The 19672-nt window shown below is 64.0% G+C and overlaps 1 protein-coding gene across 2 annotated transcripts in view; it reads left to right on the top strand.

Moving 5' to 3' along the window:
- The window catches only part of MYO1F (myosin IF), a 51939-nt gene that overhangs the window by 21567 nt on the left and 10700 nt on the right, over nucleotides 1–19672 (top strand). For both annotated transcript variants that reach the window (XM_075903171.1, XM_075903173.1), the window contains exons 4-20: nucleotides 916–1010; nucleotides 3710–3797; nucleotides 4623–4712; nucleotides 6300–6431; nucleotides 6789–6923; nucleotides 7714–7846; nucleotides 8328–8524; nucleotides 10014–10094; nucleotides 10569–10655; nucleotides 10988–11074; nucleotides 11555–11722; nucleotides 13019–13104; nucleotides 13796–13877; nucleotides 15573–15679; nucleotides 16844–16942; nucleotides 17060–17204; nucleotides 18461–18575. In XM_075903171.1, the coding sequence (XP_075759286.1) occupies nucleotides 916–1010; nucleotides 3710–3797; nucleotides 4623–4712; nucleotides 6300–6431; nucleotides 6789–6923; nucleotides 7714–7846; nucleotides 8328–8524; nucleotides 10014–10094; nucleotides 10569–10655; nucleotides 10988–11074; nucleotides 11555–11722; nucleotides 13019–13104; nucleotides 13796–13877; nucleotides 15573–15679; nucleotides 16844–16942; nucleotides 17060–17204; nucleotides 18461–18575 (1927 nt within the window). The remainder of the gene's footprint in view (nucleotides 1–915; nucleotides 1011–3709; nucleotides 3798–4622; nucleotides 4713–6299; nucleotides 6432–6788; nucleotides 6924–7713; nucleotides 7847–8327; nucleotides 8525–10013; nucleotides 10095–10568; nucleotides 10656–10987; nucleotides 11075–11554; nucleotides 11723–13018; nucleotides 13105–13795; nucleotides 13878–15572; nucleotides 15680–16843; nucleotides 16943–17059; nucleotides 17205–18460; nucleotides 18576–19672) is intronic.

Here is a 19672-nt window from a genome sequence, read left to right as displayed (position 1 = left end):
GCGCGGGATATTTAAATCCAGGGCTTGATTTGCAATTCCGAATGCCTACATTTGCAGCCCTAGTTCGAATTAGGCTGCAAGTGTAGACACATCCCGAGGGATTTGGGTTTGTTTAGTCTGCAGAAGAGAAGGGTAAGGGGGGAGTTGAGAGCAGCCTGCAACTTCCTGAAAGGGGCTTCCAAAGCAGATGGAAAAAGGCTGTTCTCAGTAGTGATGGATGGCAGAACAAGGAGCAACGGTCTCATGTTATAGTGGGAGAGGTCTAGGTTGGAGATTAGGAAAAACTATGTCACTAGAAGGGTGGTGAAGCACTGGGCTGGGTTCCCTAAGGAGGGGGTGGAATCTCCATCCTTAGAGGTTTTTGAGTCTCGGTTTGACAAAGCCCTGGCCGGGTTGATTTAGTTGGGATTGGTCCTGCCTTGGGCAGGGGGCTGGACTTGATGACCTCTGGAGGTTTCTTCCAGCTCTATGATTCTATGAACTTTGGGTAAAAAACATTACTGAGAAGTTGCATTTATTCCAAAAACCAACTTCAGAAGCCCAGGGACTTCAGAGCTAAGATTAGACTTACAAGAAACCCAAAGCTATTAAGAGAGGGAAATTCATGGGTAAGACACCCAAATAACCTTAACTCTGCCCTGTAGGGAGGAAATCTGAAAAACTCCAATGTGTCTTTAAAAATCAGTTGACTATAATCTGGAAGCACAAGCATTTAAATGCAACTGTCACACTTGTATAGTTACCACTTGCCACTGCTATCGGGCAGAGTTAAGGTTGTTTGGGTGCCTAACTGGAGAAGGGAGATGGAGGATGTCTGTCCCTTATCCTCCCAGGGAAAGCTCTGCTTACTGGCCTGTGTCTCAGGCTCTGTGCTGTGGTTAGTAACCATCAGTCCCATTGTTTGTTGGCCTCTAGGCTCAGTATGAAAATCCGCCCCACATCTATGCTCTGACTGACAACATGTACCGGAACATGATGATCGACGGAGAGAACCAGTGCGTCATTATCAGGTAGCAAGAACGCAGACTCCCAAATAACGGAGGCTGGAGGACAAGGGGGGTTGTTCTCAGGGGCTGCACAGGGTCAGCTCTGTTTCTCAAGGACCCCATATGAGCCCCACAGAGAAGGCATGAGCAATTCAGTCAGTGTGGCACTGGACTGACCCCACTGGGGGAAGAAGTAAAACAGAAGAGCAGGGTTGGGTTATGGCCTCTGGGGGGGTCATTAGAGACTCCACCCCACTTTGAGTATCACTGGGGATGTTAAACCTGGGGTCTTGGCTGAATTCCAGTCCCTCCTCTCTAAATTCCTCTTCCGGTTTTGTCGGGGTGCAGCATTCTTCACTTCCTCCCCTATGTTGCCGTGCGCTGGTAAGCTGCGGCGTGGCTGTGTTGCAAAGGCAGCTGCCGGCAGTGGCGGGGTGGGGCAAGCCTTCTGGAGGTATGTAATTTGCAAAGTTGCTCAGGGAGGGAAAGCCCCATCGAAATGTGAGTTTATTCCTCAGTGCTGTTATCAAAGGCACCCAAATAACCTTAACTCTGCCCCATAGGGGTGAAATATGAAAAAAATCCAATGTGTCTTTAAAACTCAGTTTACTGTAATCTGGAGTCACACGTGTTACCCTGCAGCTGTCAGGCCTGATGCCCTGGATTCTGCAAGCCTAGCAGGGAGCACATGGCAAGCAACACAACACCGGGCTAGGAAAGGGTTCCACAAACCCGCCACGTAACTCTGCCCTCGCTCACTCCCGTCCTTCCTTTCCCTTGCGCTCTGAGCGGTGTGTGCACCGCCACCACGTTTCTACACCCGCGATCCTGCCCCTCCTCTTCAAAGAGAGCAGGCTAGAGGAAAGCTAGAGCAGGGTCAGCTGTGGTGTGCACTCAAACTGCTGCGTGCGGGTGACGGCGTCTGACAGGGCTACTCAGTGGTGTCGCTGGCTAACCCTGCCCGTGGAGACAAGCCCTAGTGTCCTCTGCCCGATCAGCACTGCACGGCCGCTTTTCACACTTTACTCTCAACCACGATCACAGCTCGTCTCCATGGCGCCAGGTGCTGCACGTCCATGTCCCCTCCAATCTTTTCCTTCCAGCTGCAGATTTTTTCCCATTGGCGTGTGGAATAATTTTTTCCAGATGTGTGCGGATGTGCACTCACAGTAGACACACAAAACCCAGCGTTGGGCACTCTCTTCATCAGCTGGGTGGCATTGGAATCTCTCGAGTGGCCGCCCAGCTCACAGGGAACACGGCTGTGCATGCACCTAGTAAAAGAGAGTTCCTACCTCCTCCCCCAAGACTTTCAGTCCAAGCAGACAAGCCAGGCAAAGGCTGGGAGAGGAAACTGAGGCACAACAGAGGGCCATGACTTGTCCAAGGTCCGTCCTGTAGGTCAGTGGCAGAGCCAGGAGAAGAGCCCAGGGGTACTGAATCTGAGCGCAGCATTCGGTGCCTGTTAGAAAATTGCAAAGAAGCTGCCCGGATGTTGGGCAAGCCCAGAGACGGCCCTTTTGGGACCAGGCACCACAAGTGAGAGTAATCCAGGAGCCCTGAAATCCTGCTGCCTGCCGGCCCACCTGCCACAGAGACGGGCAGCCGTGGATCAATGTGTCTGCACATCTCCGCCCCCCCCATTCCTATCGCAGGGACGGGAACCACCCAACCCTGCCCCGCCCTCCGGTACCCAGCAAGGTCACAGAGCACTAGACCTGGAGGAACCTCAGGAGGCATCGAGTCCCATCCCCCGCCCTCACGGCCAGACCCAGAACCATCCCCCAAGGTGTCTGTCTAACCTGCTCTTCAATCTCTCCAGGGTTGGAGATTCCACAACCCCCCCCCCCCCCCCCCCCGGCAATTTATTCCAGTGTTTCACCAGCCTGACAGGCGGGAAGTTTTCCTAATGTCCAACCTAAACCTCCCTTGCTGCAGTTTGAGCCCCTTGCTTCCTGTCCTGTCCTCAGAGGCCAAAGAGAACAATTTTCTCCCATCTCCTTGTGACACCCTTTTAGATACCTGAAAACGGCTCTCATGTCCCCCCTCAATCTTCTCTTTTCCAACCCAACCCAACCCAATTCCTTCAGCCTTCCCGCATAGCTCGTGTCTTCTAGACTTTGAATCGTTTTTGTTGCTCTTCTCTGGACCCTCTCCAATTTCTCCCCATCTTTCCTGAAGTGCGGTGCCCAGAACTGGACACAAGACTCCAGCTGGGGCCTGACCAGCGCAGGGCAGGGCGGAAGAACGACTCCTCGTGTCTTGCTCACCACACTCCTGCTAACGCAGCCCGCAATCACGTTGGCTTTTTTTGCATCAGCGTTGCTGCTGACTCCTATTTAGTTTGTGGCCCACTCTGACCCTAGATCCCTGTCTGCAGGACTCCTTCCCACAGTCGCTTCCCAGGAGCTCCCTGCGCCAGGCCCAGAGGACCCCGCCGGTCTCCCCTGGGGGAATTATTTACCCTTTGTACTACGGGGGCTGAACGGCCCTGAGGCAGCGCTGAGCCCCTCTGTGCTGGGCGACCCCTGTGCCACGTGGCTGCAGACTCTGTACAAAGGCTGGGAGGGGAGTGCCCGGCCGAGGGGCAGGCGTCCGTCCGCGGCAGAGTGAGGCCTCGCCTGTCTGGGCCCCCGAGCGGCGTCGGGTGGGTGACGCCTCCCGCGGATCCCTGGTTCTCTGGGCAGGCGATTTCACCCCCTTCCCTTTGCCTGTCTCTGCAGCGGGGAGAGCGGGGCTGGGAAAACGGTGGCAGCAAAATACATCATGGGCTACATCTCCAAAGTGTCGGGCGGTGGAGAGAAAGTGCAGGTACGGCTCCCCGCCCTACCCCCGCCCTCGTGCCTCCCCCGGGCCCAGCCCTGTGCTCCCCCACCCTCGTGCCTCCCCCGGGCCCAGCCCTGTGCTCCCCCACACTCATGCCTCCCCCGGCCCCATCCCTGTGCTCCCTCCCTCCGTGCCTCTGCTCTGCCTCAATACCCGCCCCCCCCGGGCCCAGCCCTGTGCTCCCCCACCCTCATGCCTCCCCCGGCCCCATCCCTGTGCTCCCTCCCTCTTCACTCTCCTACTTTGCACCCTCTTCCTCCCGGCCCGAGAGCAGCTCTTCCTTCTCCCGAGGCCCAGGCTGGCCAGGGCAAGGCAGCACACGCCAGGCACCAGCCCCGCTCCCTCTTCCAACCAGCCACACCGGGACTGGCCCTTCCAAGCCCAGAGCTCCCGGGGGGGCCGGCAATTCCCAGCACAGCCCAACAGAGCCGGCGGTGCCAGCGCCTGACATTGCAAAATGCCCGTCTGCCCCGGCGCAGCCCCGGAAACCCCAAATCTGTGCCGAGAGCGAGAGCAACACCCGCAGGCGGGATCGAGCCCGAGCCAGGTGGCTTTGAGCCCGGGCGGGAGCGGCTCAGGCGCTGCTCCAGGGGGCCCAGGCTCCACTCTGCCTGCAGGCGACCGGGGGCTCGGAGACTCTGCTCTCTCTGCACAGCGCCCCCCACCCACAGCCGTGCGGGGAACTCGCGCCTCCCCTGCCCCTCGGCTACCCAGTGCGCCCTGGGCCGCTTGCAGTCACCCTTTGCCATTGTGCCCCCCACGCCGGCCCGGCCCCCGTCTCACTTGCCCGGCCTCCTCCCCAATCCGCAGCACGTGAAAGACATCATCCTGCAGTCCAACCCGCTGCTGGAAGCCTTCGGGAACGCCAAGACCGTCCGGAACAACAACTCCAGCCGCTTCGTGAGTCCCCAGGGCCGGCCCTCGCGGCGAGGTGTCCCGGGCAGGGGAGGGGGCAGGCTGGGAGACATGCCGGCCCCAGGGGGCCACGGCTTCATGGGGCCCTTCTCCTTCAGGCTGCATGTGCAAGTTCTGGGACCCACCCTCAATCCCCTCATCCCCCGCAGCAGGGCCTCGGGCTCGGGCTGCAGCCGGCTGGGAGGCTGGCTCTGGGTAGGGCGGGGGTGGGCTGTGTGGCCTGGAGCGGGATCAGCTTGTAGGAAGCATCTAAATGGACATGGTCACTGTGGCAGGTCAGCGCCCCTGAGGGTCGGGCCCGGAGACGGGAAGGAAACAGAACCCTGAAGGGACAGGAAAGGGCCAGAGATTGAGGGGAGGGACTTTGCAGCCTGGAAAAGAGACGGAATAGGCCAGAGGCCAATGCAATCATGACTGGTGTGGAGCTAGTACATTAGGAAGTGTTATTTACTCCTTCCCATAGCACACGAACTAGGGAATTAATCGCAGCAGGTTGAAAACAACCCAACGGCAGTTTTTCTTCACATGACGTACCGTCAACCTGTGGAACTCCTCGCCAGAGGATGTCGTGAAGGCCAAGACCATAGCAGGGTTCTAAAACGATAAATTCATCAGTGGCTGTTAGCCAGGATGGGCAGGGCGGGTGTCCCTAGACTCTGTTTACCAGAAACTGGGATTGGGATGGGCAGGATCACTGGACGATTCCCTGTTCTGTTCAGACCCCTGAAGCACCTGACGTTGGCCACTGTCAGCAGACAGGATGCTGGGCTGCTGTGACCCAGTCTGGCCGTTCCTATGAGATGACCCAAAACCCGAACTCTTGCGCCCAGGTCTCCATAGTACTATTATTTGTTTCACAGTAGAACCTAGAACAGGGGTGGGGAACCTCAGGCCTGGGGCTCGGTGCAGCCCCCAGCTTGCCTGGATCTGGCCCCCAAGGCTCAGCCCCCGTCTCCACATGGGGGAGCCCCACGGCTGCCCCACCGCATGGCCCCCCAGGCTCTGGTGCAGTTTCTCAAACTGTTCCACGGTGCACTGGTGTGCCACGGAGAACAGAATTCAAAATGGCCGCCCTTAAAGGGGCAGGCAACCTTTATTTTTTGCGCAATAACTTTCCCCCGATCCTTCCCACCCCCCACTGACTTTTTTTTTTTTTTGCTCAACAAAAAATCCTTGATGTTCCTCATAAAAACCATCATGTTCCTCAGTCTTAAAACGTTTACGAAACACTGCTCTGGTGTGAGGGGAACGTGGGGAGGTCTTCCTCCTCCGCAGTCCGGGGCTGCGTCGGTAAGGGGCTTGGGGGGTTTGCGTGCGGCCCCGACCGACTCGTCTCTGGGTCAGTGGCCCCCCGCCCAGAAGAGGTGCCCCACCCCCACCCTAGAAGGAGTCGGATGCACTTGTCATGGAAGCCAGACCCCCAGAGAGCGGGCAGTGACAGGAGACAGCCTGAGGCCTGGGATGGGGGGGGGAAGACTCCCTTGGGGGCAGGCCCTGCAGCGACATGCTGAATTCACAGAGCAGTGCTGCTGCCGCACGGCTGAAACACCCCCCCCCCCCCCCCCTTTGCAGGGGAAATACTTTGAAATCCAGTTCAGCCGGGGCGGCGAGCCGGACGGGGGGAAGATCTCCAACTTCCTGCTGGAGAAGTCCCGGGTGGTGAACCAGAATGAGAGCGAGAGGAATTTCCACATCTACTACCAGGTACCGGCCTGAGCAGGGCAGGTGCGCCACGGCGCCACGTGCGAGTGTGAACGGGGGGAGTGTGACAGTGCACATTGTCAGTGCGCACAAGTCACTGCCTAAGGGTGTCAGCCTTGTGCCAGGAGGCGAGTGTGCACACAAGCCTGCACGTGCTCGTGTGTGGGCGTGCATGGGAGTGTCCGTGTCTGCCTGGGAAGGAGCGAGCGTGCCCCCGGCTTACAGGGGCTGTAGCACGCCTGCTCACTAGTGCTGAGCGGGACCTGGCGCTCAAGGGGAACAGACTGCCCCAGGGCTGCCGGGCAGGGGGCCCTCTCCGGAGCCCCCAGCCCAGCATTCGCCCTGCCTCTCTCCCGGCAGCTCCTGGAGGGGGCCTCCCAAGAGCAGCAGCAGAACCTGGGGGTCATGAGCCCCGATTATTACTACTACCTGAACCAGTCTGAAACCTACAAGGTGGACGGCACCGACGACCGGAGCGACTTCCACGAGACCATGGTGAGTGGCCGGGGCACGGGGGGCGTGCGCTCACAACAGCCCGGCCGGAGGAGGGAAGTCAGATTGCCCCAGAAGGCCGGCCCCGGCCTCCAGCAGACAGCCTGGGCTCCCCGCCCATCCTCCGCCGGGGACGCTTGGACATGGGCTGGGATCCCTGAGCCAGTGGGGCTGCCATCTTGTATTTTCCCCCATTGTTCCTATGGCAACCGAAAGGGGCCCGTGGCCTGCTAGGTCGACTCGGCTACATCCCTGCCCTGGCACAGGAAGGGGCCTTCCGGGTCACCGGTCCAGTCCTCCGCCGTCCCCGTCAGACCTGTGCCCGTCGCCCTCCTCCCCCCGTCAGGGTGCCCCTCGGAGGAGGGTGCCCCGAATGCTGGGCGGCGTCCTGGCCGCTCTGCCTGTGGCGCGTTTCGAAGATAACCAGACACGATTGCGCAGTGCGCTGCCGCCCCCTCGCCTCTCTCGTCCCGCCCCTTTCCAGGACACTGGCGGGGCTGCTCGTGGCCTTGTCCCTGTCACCTGTTCCCTACTAGATAGACGCTGCCTTCTTCTCGGGCAGCATCTCTTGGCCTTGGAAAACACGCGCGGGTCGGCCCCGCCTCCCAACCCCTCACTGTCCACAAAAAGTCTCGAATGTTTTCCCGGCCGAAGGGCCCGTTGCAGAAACGTTCCCAGTGGATTGGGTTTTGCTGGTGGTTTTGTGTCCCAAATGTCCCTGGAATAAACGGACGGGCAGAGCCCCCAGCCCCCCAGCCGGGCCGCAGGCTGACAGATGGTGTCTGCCCTCCAGAACGCCATGCACGTGATTGGCATCTCCAGAGAGGACCAGCAGCTGGTGTTGCAGATCGTGGCGGGAATCCTGCATCTGGGCAACATCAGCTTCCGAGAACAGGGCAACTACGCGCAGGTGGACAGCCCCGACTGTGAGTACCCAGCCTGGCCCGGCCCCCAGCCCCTGGCCCCCCGCCCCACCCAGAGGGAAGAACCGGAGGCAGCTGCCTGTAATGTGCAGGCTGGAGTTAGTCAGAGACGGACCCTGAGTGCCTCAAGTTGCTGTTTTAGTCAGTGGCACCAAGAGGAGATGCTGGGCAGTTACAGGCCAGCTCCTCGCACGACAGGTCTCCGAGCACAGCAGAGCCACGGCCCAGCTCCTTGTGCCCATTCTACAGACAGGGCGACTGAGGCCCAGAGAGAGGCAGGGGACCGAGCATGTCACTGGTGCACTAGGAATAGGAGCCAGAATCCTGCTGGGCCCAGCTGCCCTGCCAGAAGTGGGAATAGAAGCCGGCACCCCCCTCCCCTCTCTCACCACAGCCCCCCGTCCACGTGGTCTGGCTGTGCCCTGGCTCCCAGCAGCGGCGGGGGGGCGGGGCACTGACCCACTGACTCTCACACCCTTCCCAGTGCTGGCCTTCCCCTCCTACCTGCTGGGGATTGACCGGGAGCGGCTCAACGACAAGCTGACCAGCCGGAAGATGGACAGCAAATGGGGCGGCCGGTCGGAGTCCATCACCGTGACCCTCAACGTGGAGCAGGCGTCCTACACCCGCGACGCCCTGGCCAAAGGGCTCTACGCCCGGGTCTTCGACTTCCTCGTGGAGGTGAGGGGCTGAGCAGTGCCCCAGGGCCCCAGGCCGGCGGGAAATCGCAGGCGCTTCCGAGCCTGGCTGGGGACCAGCCTCCTTGGAGACCGAGGCCCCTCTCCCCAGGGCTGGCTGCAGGCTTCCCAGGTCACCAGCCGGGGCTCAAAGAGATCCATGGCCGGGTTCTCCTCAGCCGCCCCGACACCGCCCCAGCGCTTGAGGGCAGGGGTGCGATGGGCCTTCCTCACCCCGCAGCCTGCAGCAGCCCTCCCTCCTCGGCAGGGAGCAGCTCCCCTCCCCGGTCCCCCCCCCCGGCCCCGTTGTCTGACCCCGTCTGAGCATGGGGCAGGGCTTCTGGCTGGCACCCGAGTGCCAGGGGATGGATGGAGAGAGAGAGAGAGAGAGAGAGAGAGAGAGAGGGAGGGAGGGGTGGATGGATGGGGTGTGTGGGAATAGACAGACAGACAGACGGGGTGGATGGGGACAGACAGACAGACAGGGTGGGATGGGGACAGACAGACAGACAGATGGGGTGGATGGGGACAGACAGACAAACAGACAGACAGACGGGGAGGGATGGGGATAGACAGACAGACAGATGGGGAGGGAGGGGGATAGACAGACAGACGGGGTGGATAGGGATAGACAGACAGACAGAAAGATGGGGAGGGATGGGGATAGACAGACAGACGGGGTGGATAGGGATAGACAGACAGACAGACGGGGAGGGATGGGGACAGACAGACAGACTGACGGGGAGGGATGGGGACAAACAGACAGACAGACAGACGGGGTGGGATGGAGACAGACAGACAGACGGGGTGGGATGGGGACAGACAGACAGACAGACAGACGGGGAGGGATGGCGATAGACAGACAGACAGACGGGGTGGGATGGGGATAGAAAGACAGACAGACGGGGTGGGATGGGGACGGACAGACAGACAGATGGGGTGGATGGGGACAGACAGACAGACAGACGGGGTGGGATGGGGATAGACAGACAGACAGATGGGGAGGGATGGGGACAGACAGACAGACAGACGGGGTGGGATGGGGACGGACAGACAGACAGATGGGGTGGATGGGGACAGACAGACAGACGGGGTGGGATGGGGATAGACAGACAGACAGATGGGGTGGGATGGGGACAGACAGACAGACAGATGGGGTGGGATGGGGATAGACAGACAGACAGATGGGGTGGATGGGGACAGACAGACAGACAGACGGGGAGGGATGGGGACAGACAGACAGACAGACGGGGTGGATGGGGACAGACAGATGGATCCATCGATCCCCCCTCCAGGGCCCATGGGCTGGCGAGTGCCCGCGCTGCGTGGGCTTGGCTCTGACTCCGGTCTGGCCTGGTCGCCGGGCGGGCTCTCGTGCAGGGTGTGGGGTGGGCAGGGGCTGGGTTTGGCTGGTGGCTCCCAGGGCCAGGGCCCGGCGCGGGAGGGGAGGGAGAAGAAGGGGCGCCGGGCTCACTCCCTCCTCCCGCCCGCAGTCCATTAACCGGGCCATGCAGAAGCCCCACGAGGAGTACAGCATCGGGGTGCTGGACATCTACGGCTTTGAAATATTCCAGGTACGCGCCCCGCTGAGCGGGGGGCCAGCCCCTTCCGCAGGCGGGATCCCTCCGCGCGGCACAGCCCAGACGGGCAGGGGCCCCTTGCGGCCTGCGCTGCCGAGCGGGGTCCCCGGAAGCAGAACCCAAAGGTTCCTCCGCGGCACTTGCCCAACACCGGGCTCGTCTTCAGCGCCCTGCTCCTCAGGGACCGACCTGTGCTTGCCGGGGGTCAGCCCCACGGCTGTGAGGCACCCGCGCCCCCCACAGCCCCGTGCAGACCCTTCTGCATGAAGCACCCGGCCAGCTGCCCGCCCTCCCCCGACTGGGCCTCGTAGCGCTTCGGCGCAGGGGGGCCCCGGCCCAGCGAGGGAGACCCCCAGGCGGAGGCCGGCTGCTCACAGGGGCGCTGCCCGGCTCGCTGGCTGCACGGCCCCGGAGCGACCTGCCCACCCCCCGCTGGGATCCCATTTTCTCTCCTTTCCCATTCGGTAGAAAAACGGCTTTGAACAATTCTGCATTAACTTTGTGAACGAGAAGCTGCAGCAGATCTTCATCGAGCTGACCCTGAAAGCGGAGCAGGTACTGTGGCCTGGGGGCAAAGCGCCGCGGGGGCAGGGCAGGGACACCCCGTAAGGCTGCAGGTTCGGAAATCTCGGGGGTCTATGCAAATGAGGCACTGCCTCATTTGCATACCTCCTTTTCTTTCCCCTGGTGGGAAAGCGTCTGGGCTGCGTGTGGCTCGGGGCTTCCCCGGGGCCCCGCTGCAAAGCTTGGCCCACGTCTCCGAAGGCATCTGCAGCGAGCCCAGGGCCCAGAGGCAGGCGCATGGGCCTACTCGGGCGGCAGGTGGTTCGCGCCCTAGGAAGGAAACGCCTGTTGCCCAGCGGCCGGGCCGCTCTCGTCTGTTGCAGGAGGAGTACGTGCAGGAGGGCATCAAGTGGACCCCCATCCAGTATTTCAATAACAAAGTGGTGTGTGACCTGATAGAGAACAAGCTGGTAAGAGGGGGGGTCTGCGGGGGCCGCGGGGGGAGGGGCCGCGCTCACAGCTGGTTGAGACACTCCCTGGGGAAGATGCACAACCATGGGCGATGGGGGAAGGTTGAGCTGGGGAGGCAACCCTCCAACCCCGCCCCTAGCCCCGCCCCTTCTACCTAGGCCCCGCCCTATGGGAGTCAAGCCGCCTCCCCCCAGCATCCCAGGGAGGTGGGGTGGCACGTGGCCCCAGAGCATGGAGAGGGAGGGCACTGGGGGCAGTAACACTCCCCAGTATTCCTACAGCAGGCGTTCTCAGGGCGGCTTGGGGGCGGGGCCAGGCTGGTGGCTTGGGAAGGCAAAGCCCAGGTGCATAACCCAGTGGGTGCCACCAGCGAGTCAAAACCGCCGTGTAGTCCCTGCCTGCCCTGCACCACCCCGGGCAGCCGCCCAGTGCTGCAGCGAACACGGGGCCCACGTCCGCCTGCTGCCTCTTTCCCCCAGAATCCTCCTGGGATCATGAGTGTCCTGGACGACGTCTGTGCCACCATGCACGCCAAGGGGGAAGGGGCCGACCAGACCCTCTTGCAGAAGCTGCAGGCCGCCGTGGGCACGCACGAGCACTTTAACAGCTGGAACTCGGGCTTTGTCATACACCACTACGCAGGCAAGGTACACGGCCGGGCCGCACTGCCCAGCATGGCACCGGGCACGCAGGAGAGCACACGGAATGGGGAGGAAGGCACGCGGGAGAGCAGGCGGCACGGGGAGGTGGGGTCACAGGAGAGCACGCGGCACGGGGAGGCGGGGTCGCAGGAGAGCAGGCGGCACGGGGAGGCGGGGTCGCAGGAGAGCAGGCGGCACGGGGAGGCGGGGTTGCAGGAGAGCAGGCGGCACGGGGAGGAAGGCACGCGGGAGAGCAGGCGGCACGGGGAGGCGGGGTTGCAGGAGAGCAGGCGGCACGGGGAGGAAGGCACGCGGGAGAGCAGGCGGCACGGGGAGGCGGGGTCGCAGGAGAGCAGGCGGCACGGGGAGGTGGGGTCAGAGGAGAGCACGCGGCACGGGGAGGCGGGGTCGCGGGAGAGCAGGCTGCACAGGAAGGTGGGCATGGGGGAGTGCATGCAGCACGGGGAGGGGGGCACGCGGGAGAGCAGGCTGCACAGGAAGGTGGGCATGGGGGAGTGCATGCAGCACGGGGAGGGGGGCACACGAGAGAGCAGGCTGCACAGGTAGGCACGCAGGAGAGCATGCGGCACGGAGAGGCAGGCACGCAGCTCACCAGCAGAGCGCAGGGATAGCTGCAGGACAGGCCGCACGGCGTGGGTACCCCGTATGCACGGGGCGGGTAGGAAGGGGGCTGCAGTGGAGACGCTGTCCCGGCGCGAGCTGTCTTTCTCTCCTGTGTCTGTCCGGCGTCTGGCTCCGCAGGTGAGTGCCACGGTGCTGCAGCGCCAGGCACTGGGCTGGGGCTAGGTCGTGCCTCTGGCACCCGCCGCCGGGGGGGATCCCTCAATCTGCCCTCTGCCTCCATTCTACGTCTGGAAAATGGGGATCACCCCGGCCCACGGGGGCTGACGCCCTGCAGGCAGGAGGGTGCTGAGGGCCAGGGCAGTGCGTGGGGCGTGAGACCGACGCTTGCACGCGCGTGGGGTGGGGAACGTACCGCTCTCGTCCCGGGGGACGGCGGAGACACACCCCTAGGGTGCCCTGAGCACACGGCTGCCTCTAGGCAGGGACTCGGCCAAGCTGCCGTGGCCTGGCCTCAGAAGCCTGATCCCGGGGGTCGCGCCCAGCCTGCCCGGGAGCCTCCCCCCACCAGCTGCAGCCGCCAGGGACCTGGGGCCCGTGCAGGAAGGGCCAGAGCTGCTCCCGGCCGATCGACTGCCCACATGAGCCTCTGCCAACGCCCCAGGGGCGCCTGCGCCCGGAGAGGCCCCTCCCCCGCCTGACTGGCGGCTTCCCCCCCAGGTCTCCTACGACGTGAACGGCTTCTGCGAGCGGAACCGGGACGTGCTTTTCACCGACCTGATCGAGCTCATGCAGAGCAGCGAGCAGTGAGTGCCACCGGCCAGCCCTGCCCCACCGGGGACAGCACGGGGCTCCCCCCCGCCCCCCCGTGCAGCGCCCTGGCCTTCCCAAGGGCTTTCTCCCCCCGGCCCCGAGCAGCCCTGCCCCGGGTCGGCCCTTTGTTGGCCTGCTGGCTGGACGCTGGCCCATCGCACAGCAGCTCTCAAGAGACACGGTCCCGTTATTTTCCGCGTGTGGAATAAATGTTCTGTGCACCGCGGCACGTGGAGAGTGCACCACCCAGAGAGACACAGGCTGGGCTGGGAGAGGCTGGGGGCCTCTGCTAATCAGCTGGGTGGCATTTCAGTCTGTCCCGAGCAGGCGCCCAAGCGCTCCTCGTGCAGGGAACGGCACTCAGGGTCATGTGCACCAGTGCATGGTGGGGCCCCTCTTCCTGGGATGCATCAGGTCCCAGGGAGGGGAGGAAGCAGGGTGCTGGACTCGGTAGACCAGGGCGCCGCTCCTCTCTTCCCGCTGCTGGCCAGCCCTCCTGGGAGCACGTGGAGTCAGTCAGCCCTGGTGTAAACGGATGTGGCTCCATTCACTTCACCAGCCGCTGCACCTGCGTGAGCCGGACCTGAAGTGCGATCCCTGAGCCGGCCAGACCCTGCGGCGGGGAGCCCGAACCGCAGGGGCTCTGTTCTGGGACTCACACTGTGGCTGTTTTCTGCCTTTCAGCGGTTTCATCCGGATGCTTTTCCCAGAAAAACTTGATGCCGATAAGAAGGGCCGGCCGAGCACAGTCAGTTCCAAAATCAAGGTACGGCAGGCGGCTACGGGACGGGGTCTCTCTGCCCTCGGGGAGGGGGGAGCCGGCGGGCGGCTATAGGACGGGGTCTTTCTGCCCTCTGGGAGCCGGCGGGTGGCTATAGGACGGGGTCTTTCTGCCCTCTGGGAGCCGGCGGGTGGCTATAGGACGGCGTCTCTCTGCCCTCTGGGAGCCGGCGGGTGGCTATAGGACGGGGTCTCTCTGCCCTCGGGGAGGGGGGAGCCGGCGGGTGGCTACGGGACGGCGTCTCTCTGCCCTCGGGGAGCCGGCGGGCGGCTACGGGACGGGGTCTCTCTGCCCTCGGGGAGGGGGGGAGCCGGCGGGCGGCTACGGGACGGGGTCTCTCTGCCCTCGGGGAGGGGGGGAGCCGGCGGGCGGCTACGGGACGGGGTCTCTCTGCCCTCGGGGAGACGGCAGGCGGTTACGGGACGGCGTCTCTCTGCCCTTGGGGAGGGGGGAGCCGGCGGGTGGCTATGGGACGGCGTCTCTCTGCCCTTGGGGAGGGGGGAGCCGGCGGGTGGCTACGGGACAGGGTCTCTCTGCCCTCGGGGAGCTGGCAGGCGGTTACGGGACGGCGTCTCTCTGCCCTCGGGGAGGGGGGAGCCGGCGGGCGGCTACGGGACGGGGTCTCTCTGCCCTCGGGGAAGGGGGAGCCGGTGGGCAGCTACGGGACGGCGTCTCTCTGCCCTCGGGGAAGGGGGAGCCGGCGGGTGGCTATAGGACGGCGTCTCTCTGCCCTCGGGGAGGGGGGAGCCGGCGGGCGGCTACGGGACAGCGTCTCTCTGCCCTCGGGGAGCTGGCGGGCGGCTACGGGACAGCGTCTCTCTGCCCTCGGGGAGCCGGCGGGCGGCTATAGGACGGGGTTTCTCTGCCCTTGGGGAGGGGGGAGCCGGCGGGCGGCTACGGGACGGCGTCTCTCTGCCCTCGGGGAGGGGGGAGCCGGCGGGCGGCTACGGGACGGGGTCTCTCTGCCCTCGGGGAGGGGGGAGCCGGCGGGCGGCTACGGGACGGCGTCTCTCTGCCCTCGGGGAGCCGGCGGGCGGCTATAGGACGGGGTCTCTCTGCCCTTGGGGAGGGGGGAGCCGGCGGGCGGCTATAGGACGGGGTTTCTCTGCCCTTGGGGAGGGGGGAGCCGGCGGGCGGCTATAGGACGGGGTCTCTCTGCCCTCGGGGAGGGGGGAGCCGGCGGGCGGCTACGGGACGGCGTCTCTCTGCCCTCGGGGAGCCGGCGGGCGGCTATAGGACGGGGTCTCTCTGCCCTCGGGGAGGGGGGAGCCGGCGGGCGGCTACGGGACGGCGTCTCTCTGCCCTCGGGGAGCCGGCGGGCGGCTATAGGACGGGGTCTCTCTGCCCTTGGGGAGGGGGGAGCTGGCGGGCGGCTACGGGACAGCGTCTCTCTGCCCTCGGGGAGCCGGCGGGCGGCTATAGGACGGGGTTTCTCTGCCCTTGGGGAGGGGGGAGCCGGCGGGCGGCTACGGGACGGCGTCTCTCTGCCCTCGGGGAGGGGGGAGCCGGCGGGCGGCTACGGGACGGCGTCTCTCTGCCCTCGGGGAGCCGGCGGGCGGCTATAGGACGGGGTCTCTCTGCCCTCGGGGAGGGGGGAGCCGGCGGGCGGCTACGGGACGGCGTCTCTGCCCTCGGGGGGCTGGCAGCCGGTAACACTCTCAGCCTTGCTCTTTCCAACAGAAACAGGCCAACGACCTGGTGAACACTCTCATGAAGTGCACGCCGCAGTACATCCGCTGCATCAAGCCCAACGAGACCAAGCGCCCCAGGGACTGGGAGGAAAGCAGGTGAGCGAGGCCGTCGCCACAGCCGAGGACCCGTCGCTGCAGATAAACCTTGCGAGAGGCCGTCCCGGCCCGCGAAGGCCGAGAAGCTAAACGAAGGGTGGGAGGGGAAACACCTTCGCCAGGTTCTCAGGGGAGCTCAGCGGGAACGGCCCTAGGTGTAGTGAGTAAAACCCCAGTGTCTCTGCCCCCTGCGCCAGACTGCTCCTCGCCGAGCGAGTGAGCAAGGCGCCTAAGCTTACTTCCAAGACAGACAGTCAGACGGGCACCAGGGTTCCCTCTGGGGTTTTTTTCTATCCATGTGCAGAACAAATTGCGTTCTGTGCACCGAGGCATGTGCAGACGTGCACCACCAGTAGAAACACAGGCTGCCGGCTCTGGGCGCTCTGCTAATCAGCTGGGCGGCATTTGAATCTCTCCTGGGTGGCTGCCAAGTGCTCAGCTCGTGAGGGACACAGACAGACAGACAGACAGACAGCACATCCAGGCTACGGAAGAAATGTTTCTCTACCAGCAGGGTGCTGACTGCTCTGATGGGTGTCAGGCGTTTCCTCTGTGCGGGGGCTTTGGACAACTGCGCTAGGCACCTGTCCTCATCGTCAGGGCCCAGGCACCTTTTGTGACCCCGCTCCCTAGAGCCGACATTGAACTGAAATTGAGTCTTTGGCCCCGAGGTCCCAACGCTCTTCTGAACGGTTTACGCGGGATTTCGTTGTTTCCGTCTCTTGTTTTTATCATTCCGGACAGAGTTGTTATTAGTAAAAATCCTGCCACTTGCCTTGTACACGACACGCATCATCAGTAGAGCTCAAAGCTTTCGCAGAGGGGGAAACTGAGGCACGGAGCCAGGCCTCAACTTGCCCACGATCAGCCGGCAGCAATGATCCCTCCCATCGTTTCCGTCCATGGGCGGAATACATTTTGTAATGTGCGCTGAGGCCTGTGCGAATGTGCACCACCGAGAGCTCTGCTCATCAGCTGGGGCACAATTTACACTGGCCAGCGGGCTGGGGAAAGTGTAACACGCACGCAGACACCCAGCGCCCCCTCCCTCCGTGCTCCTGCACCCGCAGGCACATGCCCCCCGGCCGTGCAGGTTGCCAGACTCTCCGCGCCGCCCGGCAGCTGCCTCACCGGTGCTGTGCGTCTCCCCCTCCTGCCTCGCAGGGTGAAGCACCAAGTGGAGTACCTGGGGCTGAAGGAGAACATCCGCGTGCGCCGGGCGGGCTTTGCCTATCGGCGGCTCTTCCAGAAGTTTCTGCAAAGGTAGGGCCCCCTCCCCGAGTGCTGGGGGCCTCCCCGGCCCGGGGGCTGAGTGCGGGGCTCCAGTCTCCGAGGGCACCTGGGCCGCAGCCCACGCGGTGACGCGCCCGGTCCCGGCAGGTACGCCATCCTGACCCCGGAGACCTGGCCCTGCTGGCGGGGGGACGAGCGCCAGGGCGTGCAGCACCTGCTGCACTCGGTGAACATGGACACCGACCAGTATCAGATGGGCCGGAGCAAGGTCTTTGTCAAGAACCCAGAATCGGTAAGTGGATGGACCCCTCCCCCCCGCAAGGTGGGCTCACCCCAGCCCCTGAGGAGGAGCGAGGGTTCTGGGGCGATCACTGGACTTGCCCAGCAGCCCCCTAGAATCACCCCCTGCCATCCGGCCCACACGCCAGACGGGCCTGCTGGCCACCGGGCCCGGCCACAGAGTCTGCGGGGCCCAAGGCAGCACGTGCCCACAACAGTCTGGCACCTGGGGCGGGGAGCTCAAATGACGCCCCCACGGCCCCTCTTGGGACAGAACTTTGAACGGTCTCGGTTCTGCCTCCTGCCTGTTCCACTCCTCTCCCGGCTCCGCGCCGTCTCTGTGCACGTGGAGCAGAGGAATCCGTCTGCACCGGCAGCAGGCTCAATGTTCTAACCTCTGGGGCCGAGTGGCGCCCACCCCATAGTCTGGCACCTGAGGCCGCCTCAGCTCGCCTCGTGTAAGGCCGGCCCTGATTGTGGGTGGCTCCACCGTGGGGCCGGGCGGCTCCCAGCCAGGCGGCGGGCGGGCAGCGAGCCGCGCGTGGCCCTGAAGGCGCGGGACTCATGGCAACCGCCTTGCTCGCCTTGCCCGAAGGCCACCAGGAGCCACCACAAAACTGAGGCAAAAGGCCTCGCTCCCGCCGGGTCTCTGCGATTCTGTTAGGGTCCCAGAACCCACGGCGGGCAGAGACCCCGGGAGGCACCGAGTCCAGGCCGTGCCCCAAGCAGGACCAGCCCAACTCAGTCAGCCTGGCCAGGGCTGGGTCAAGCCGGGACTGGATGGAGTTTCCCCCCGCTCCCCTCTCTAGGGACCCATCCCGGCGCTTCCCCAGCCTCCATCCCCCTGCTGCCTGTCCCAAGGGAGACAGGGTCTGCAGAGAGCTCCTGGGCTTTTTCCTTTTGGGGTACATTGCTGGGTGCAAGAAAGGGAACCGCTCGGCTGCCAGACGTTCCCACCCATCTCCCCAGCCTTGGCGCGTGGGCCTGGCGGACGGGTAGGAGGGAGGCGCTGGCTTGGGGGAGTGTGTGCTCCGGGCTCCCAGCCCCCATGGGGAGAGAAGACAACTGGGTGGGGCCCGTGTGGCCAGCTTGGCACGCCGCGAGCGAAAGGCTAGAGCTAGAAACCCGTCTGTCTGGCCGGCCGGCCGGCTTTCCGCTCAGACCGTTCTGCCGACGCCCTGCTCCCGCCAGCCCCGCGGGGCCAGGGCGGCTTCTGTCTCCGGCGGCTCCTGGGCTCACGTCCCCGCACACGTGTCTTGCTGCCACCAGCTCTTCCTGCTGGAGGAGATGCGGGAGCGGAAATTCGATGGCTTTGCCCGAGTCATCCAGAAGGCCTGGCGGAAGCACATCGCCATCCGGAAGTACGAGCAGATGCGGGAGGAGGGTAAGAGAGCCGCCAGCGGAGCCAAGGCCAGGGCGGGCGGGAGATTCTCTGGAGACACTGGGCAGGTTGCTAGTGCCACGGGAAGTAATGTCCCTGTAGCCAGGCTGGTTGCCGCTGGGCTGCAGGGCAGGAGCGACGGGGAAGCCGTTCCAGCCGGGGGAACAGGCCGCAGGGCGCAATGTAGCCCTGGCCAACTTTTGACAATGGCCCTTTAACAAACTTTAGTTTAAAAGCAACGTGTCGAGCATGTGGGCAGGGCCAGGTTAACTCTTCTGGGGCCTGGGGCTACTAGATTTTGTAGGGCCAGGTAGGCTCTGGGGCAGGGAGCAGGCACGTGGGGTCTGGGAGAGAGGGAGGATGCAGGAGGGGGCTGGGCAAGAGGGGGATGGAGTGGGGGTGTGGAGTCTGGGTGGGAGGGAGGGTGCAGGAGGGGGCTGAGGGTGCGGGGGCTGGGCAGGGGGAGGGTGCAGGAGGGGGATGAGGGTGCGGGGTCTGGGCTGCAGGGAGGGTGCAGGAGGGGGCTGAGGATGCGGGAGCTGGGCAGGGGGAGGGTGCAGGAGGGGGATGAGGGTGCGGGGTCTGGGCTGCAGGGAGGGTGCAGGAGGGGGCTGAGGGTGCGGGGTCTGGGCAGGGGGAGGGTGCAGGAGCAGGCTGGAGTGGGGGTGTGGAGTCTGGAAGGGAGAGAGGGTGTAGGAGACTGAGGCAGCTCCCAAGGGGAACAGGTGGCTCCGCCCAGCCCTGTGCTTGCAGGCATCACCCTCTGCAGCTCCCATTGGCTGCAATTCCTGGCCAATGGGAGACGCTGGGATGGAGTTGGGTTCTATTCTCAGCTGTTTGAGGAAGTGTGACCCAGGGGTTGGAGTAGCAGGACCGGGCGGCAGGACCCGGGGTCCCGTTCCACGCTGAGAGGGAGGGAAGCAGGGGATTTAGAGCAGCAGAGGGCGGGAGGCAGGAATCCTGGGCTGTCACAAGCATTCTGTGTTTTCGGGCAAGCTGCTTAATTTCTCCGCTTCGTTCCCCTGGGGTGCGATGGTACTTAATGAATTCAGGTTTATCGTCATGTGGAAGCCCAGGATCATCCCACTTGTAGCAATAAT

This window comes from Pelodiscus sinensis, chromosome 19, assembly GCF_049634645.1.
Source record: "Pelodiscus sinensis isolate JC-2024 chromosome 19, ASM4963464v1, whole genome shotgun sequence".
Taxonomy (NCBI): domain Eukaryota; kingdom Metazoa; phylum Chordata; order Testudines; family Trionychidae; genus Pelodiscus; species Pelodiscus sinensis.
This window is presented reverse-complemented; position numbering and strand designations above follow the sequence as displayed.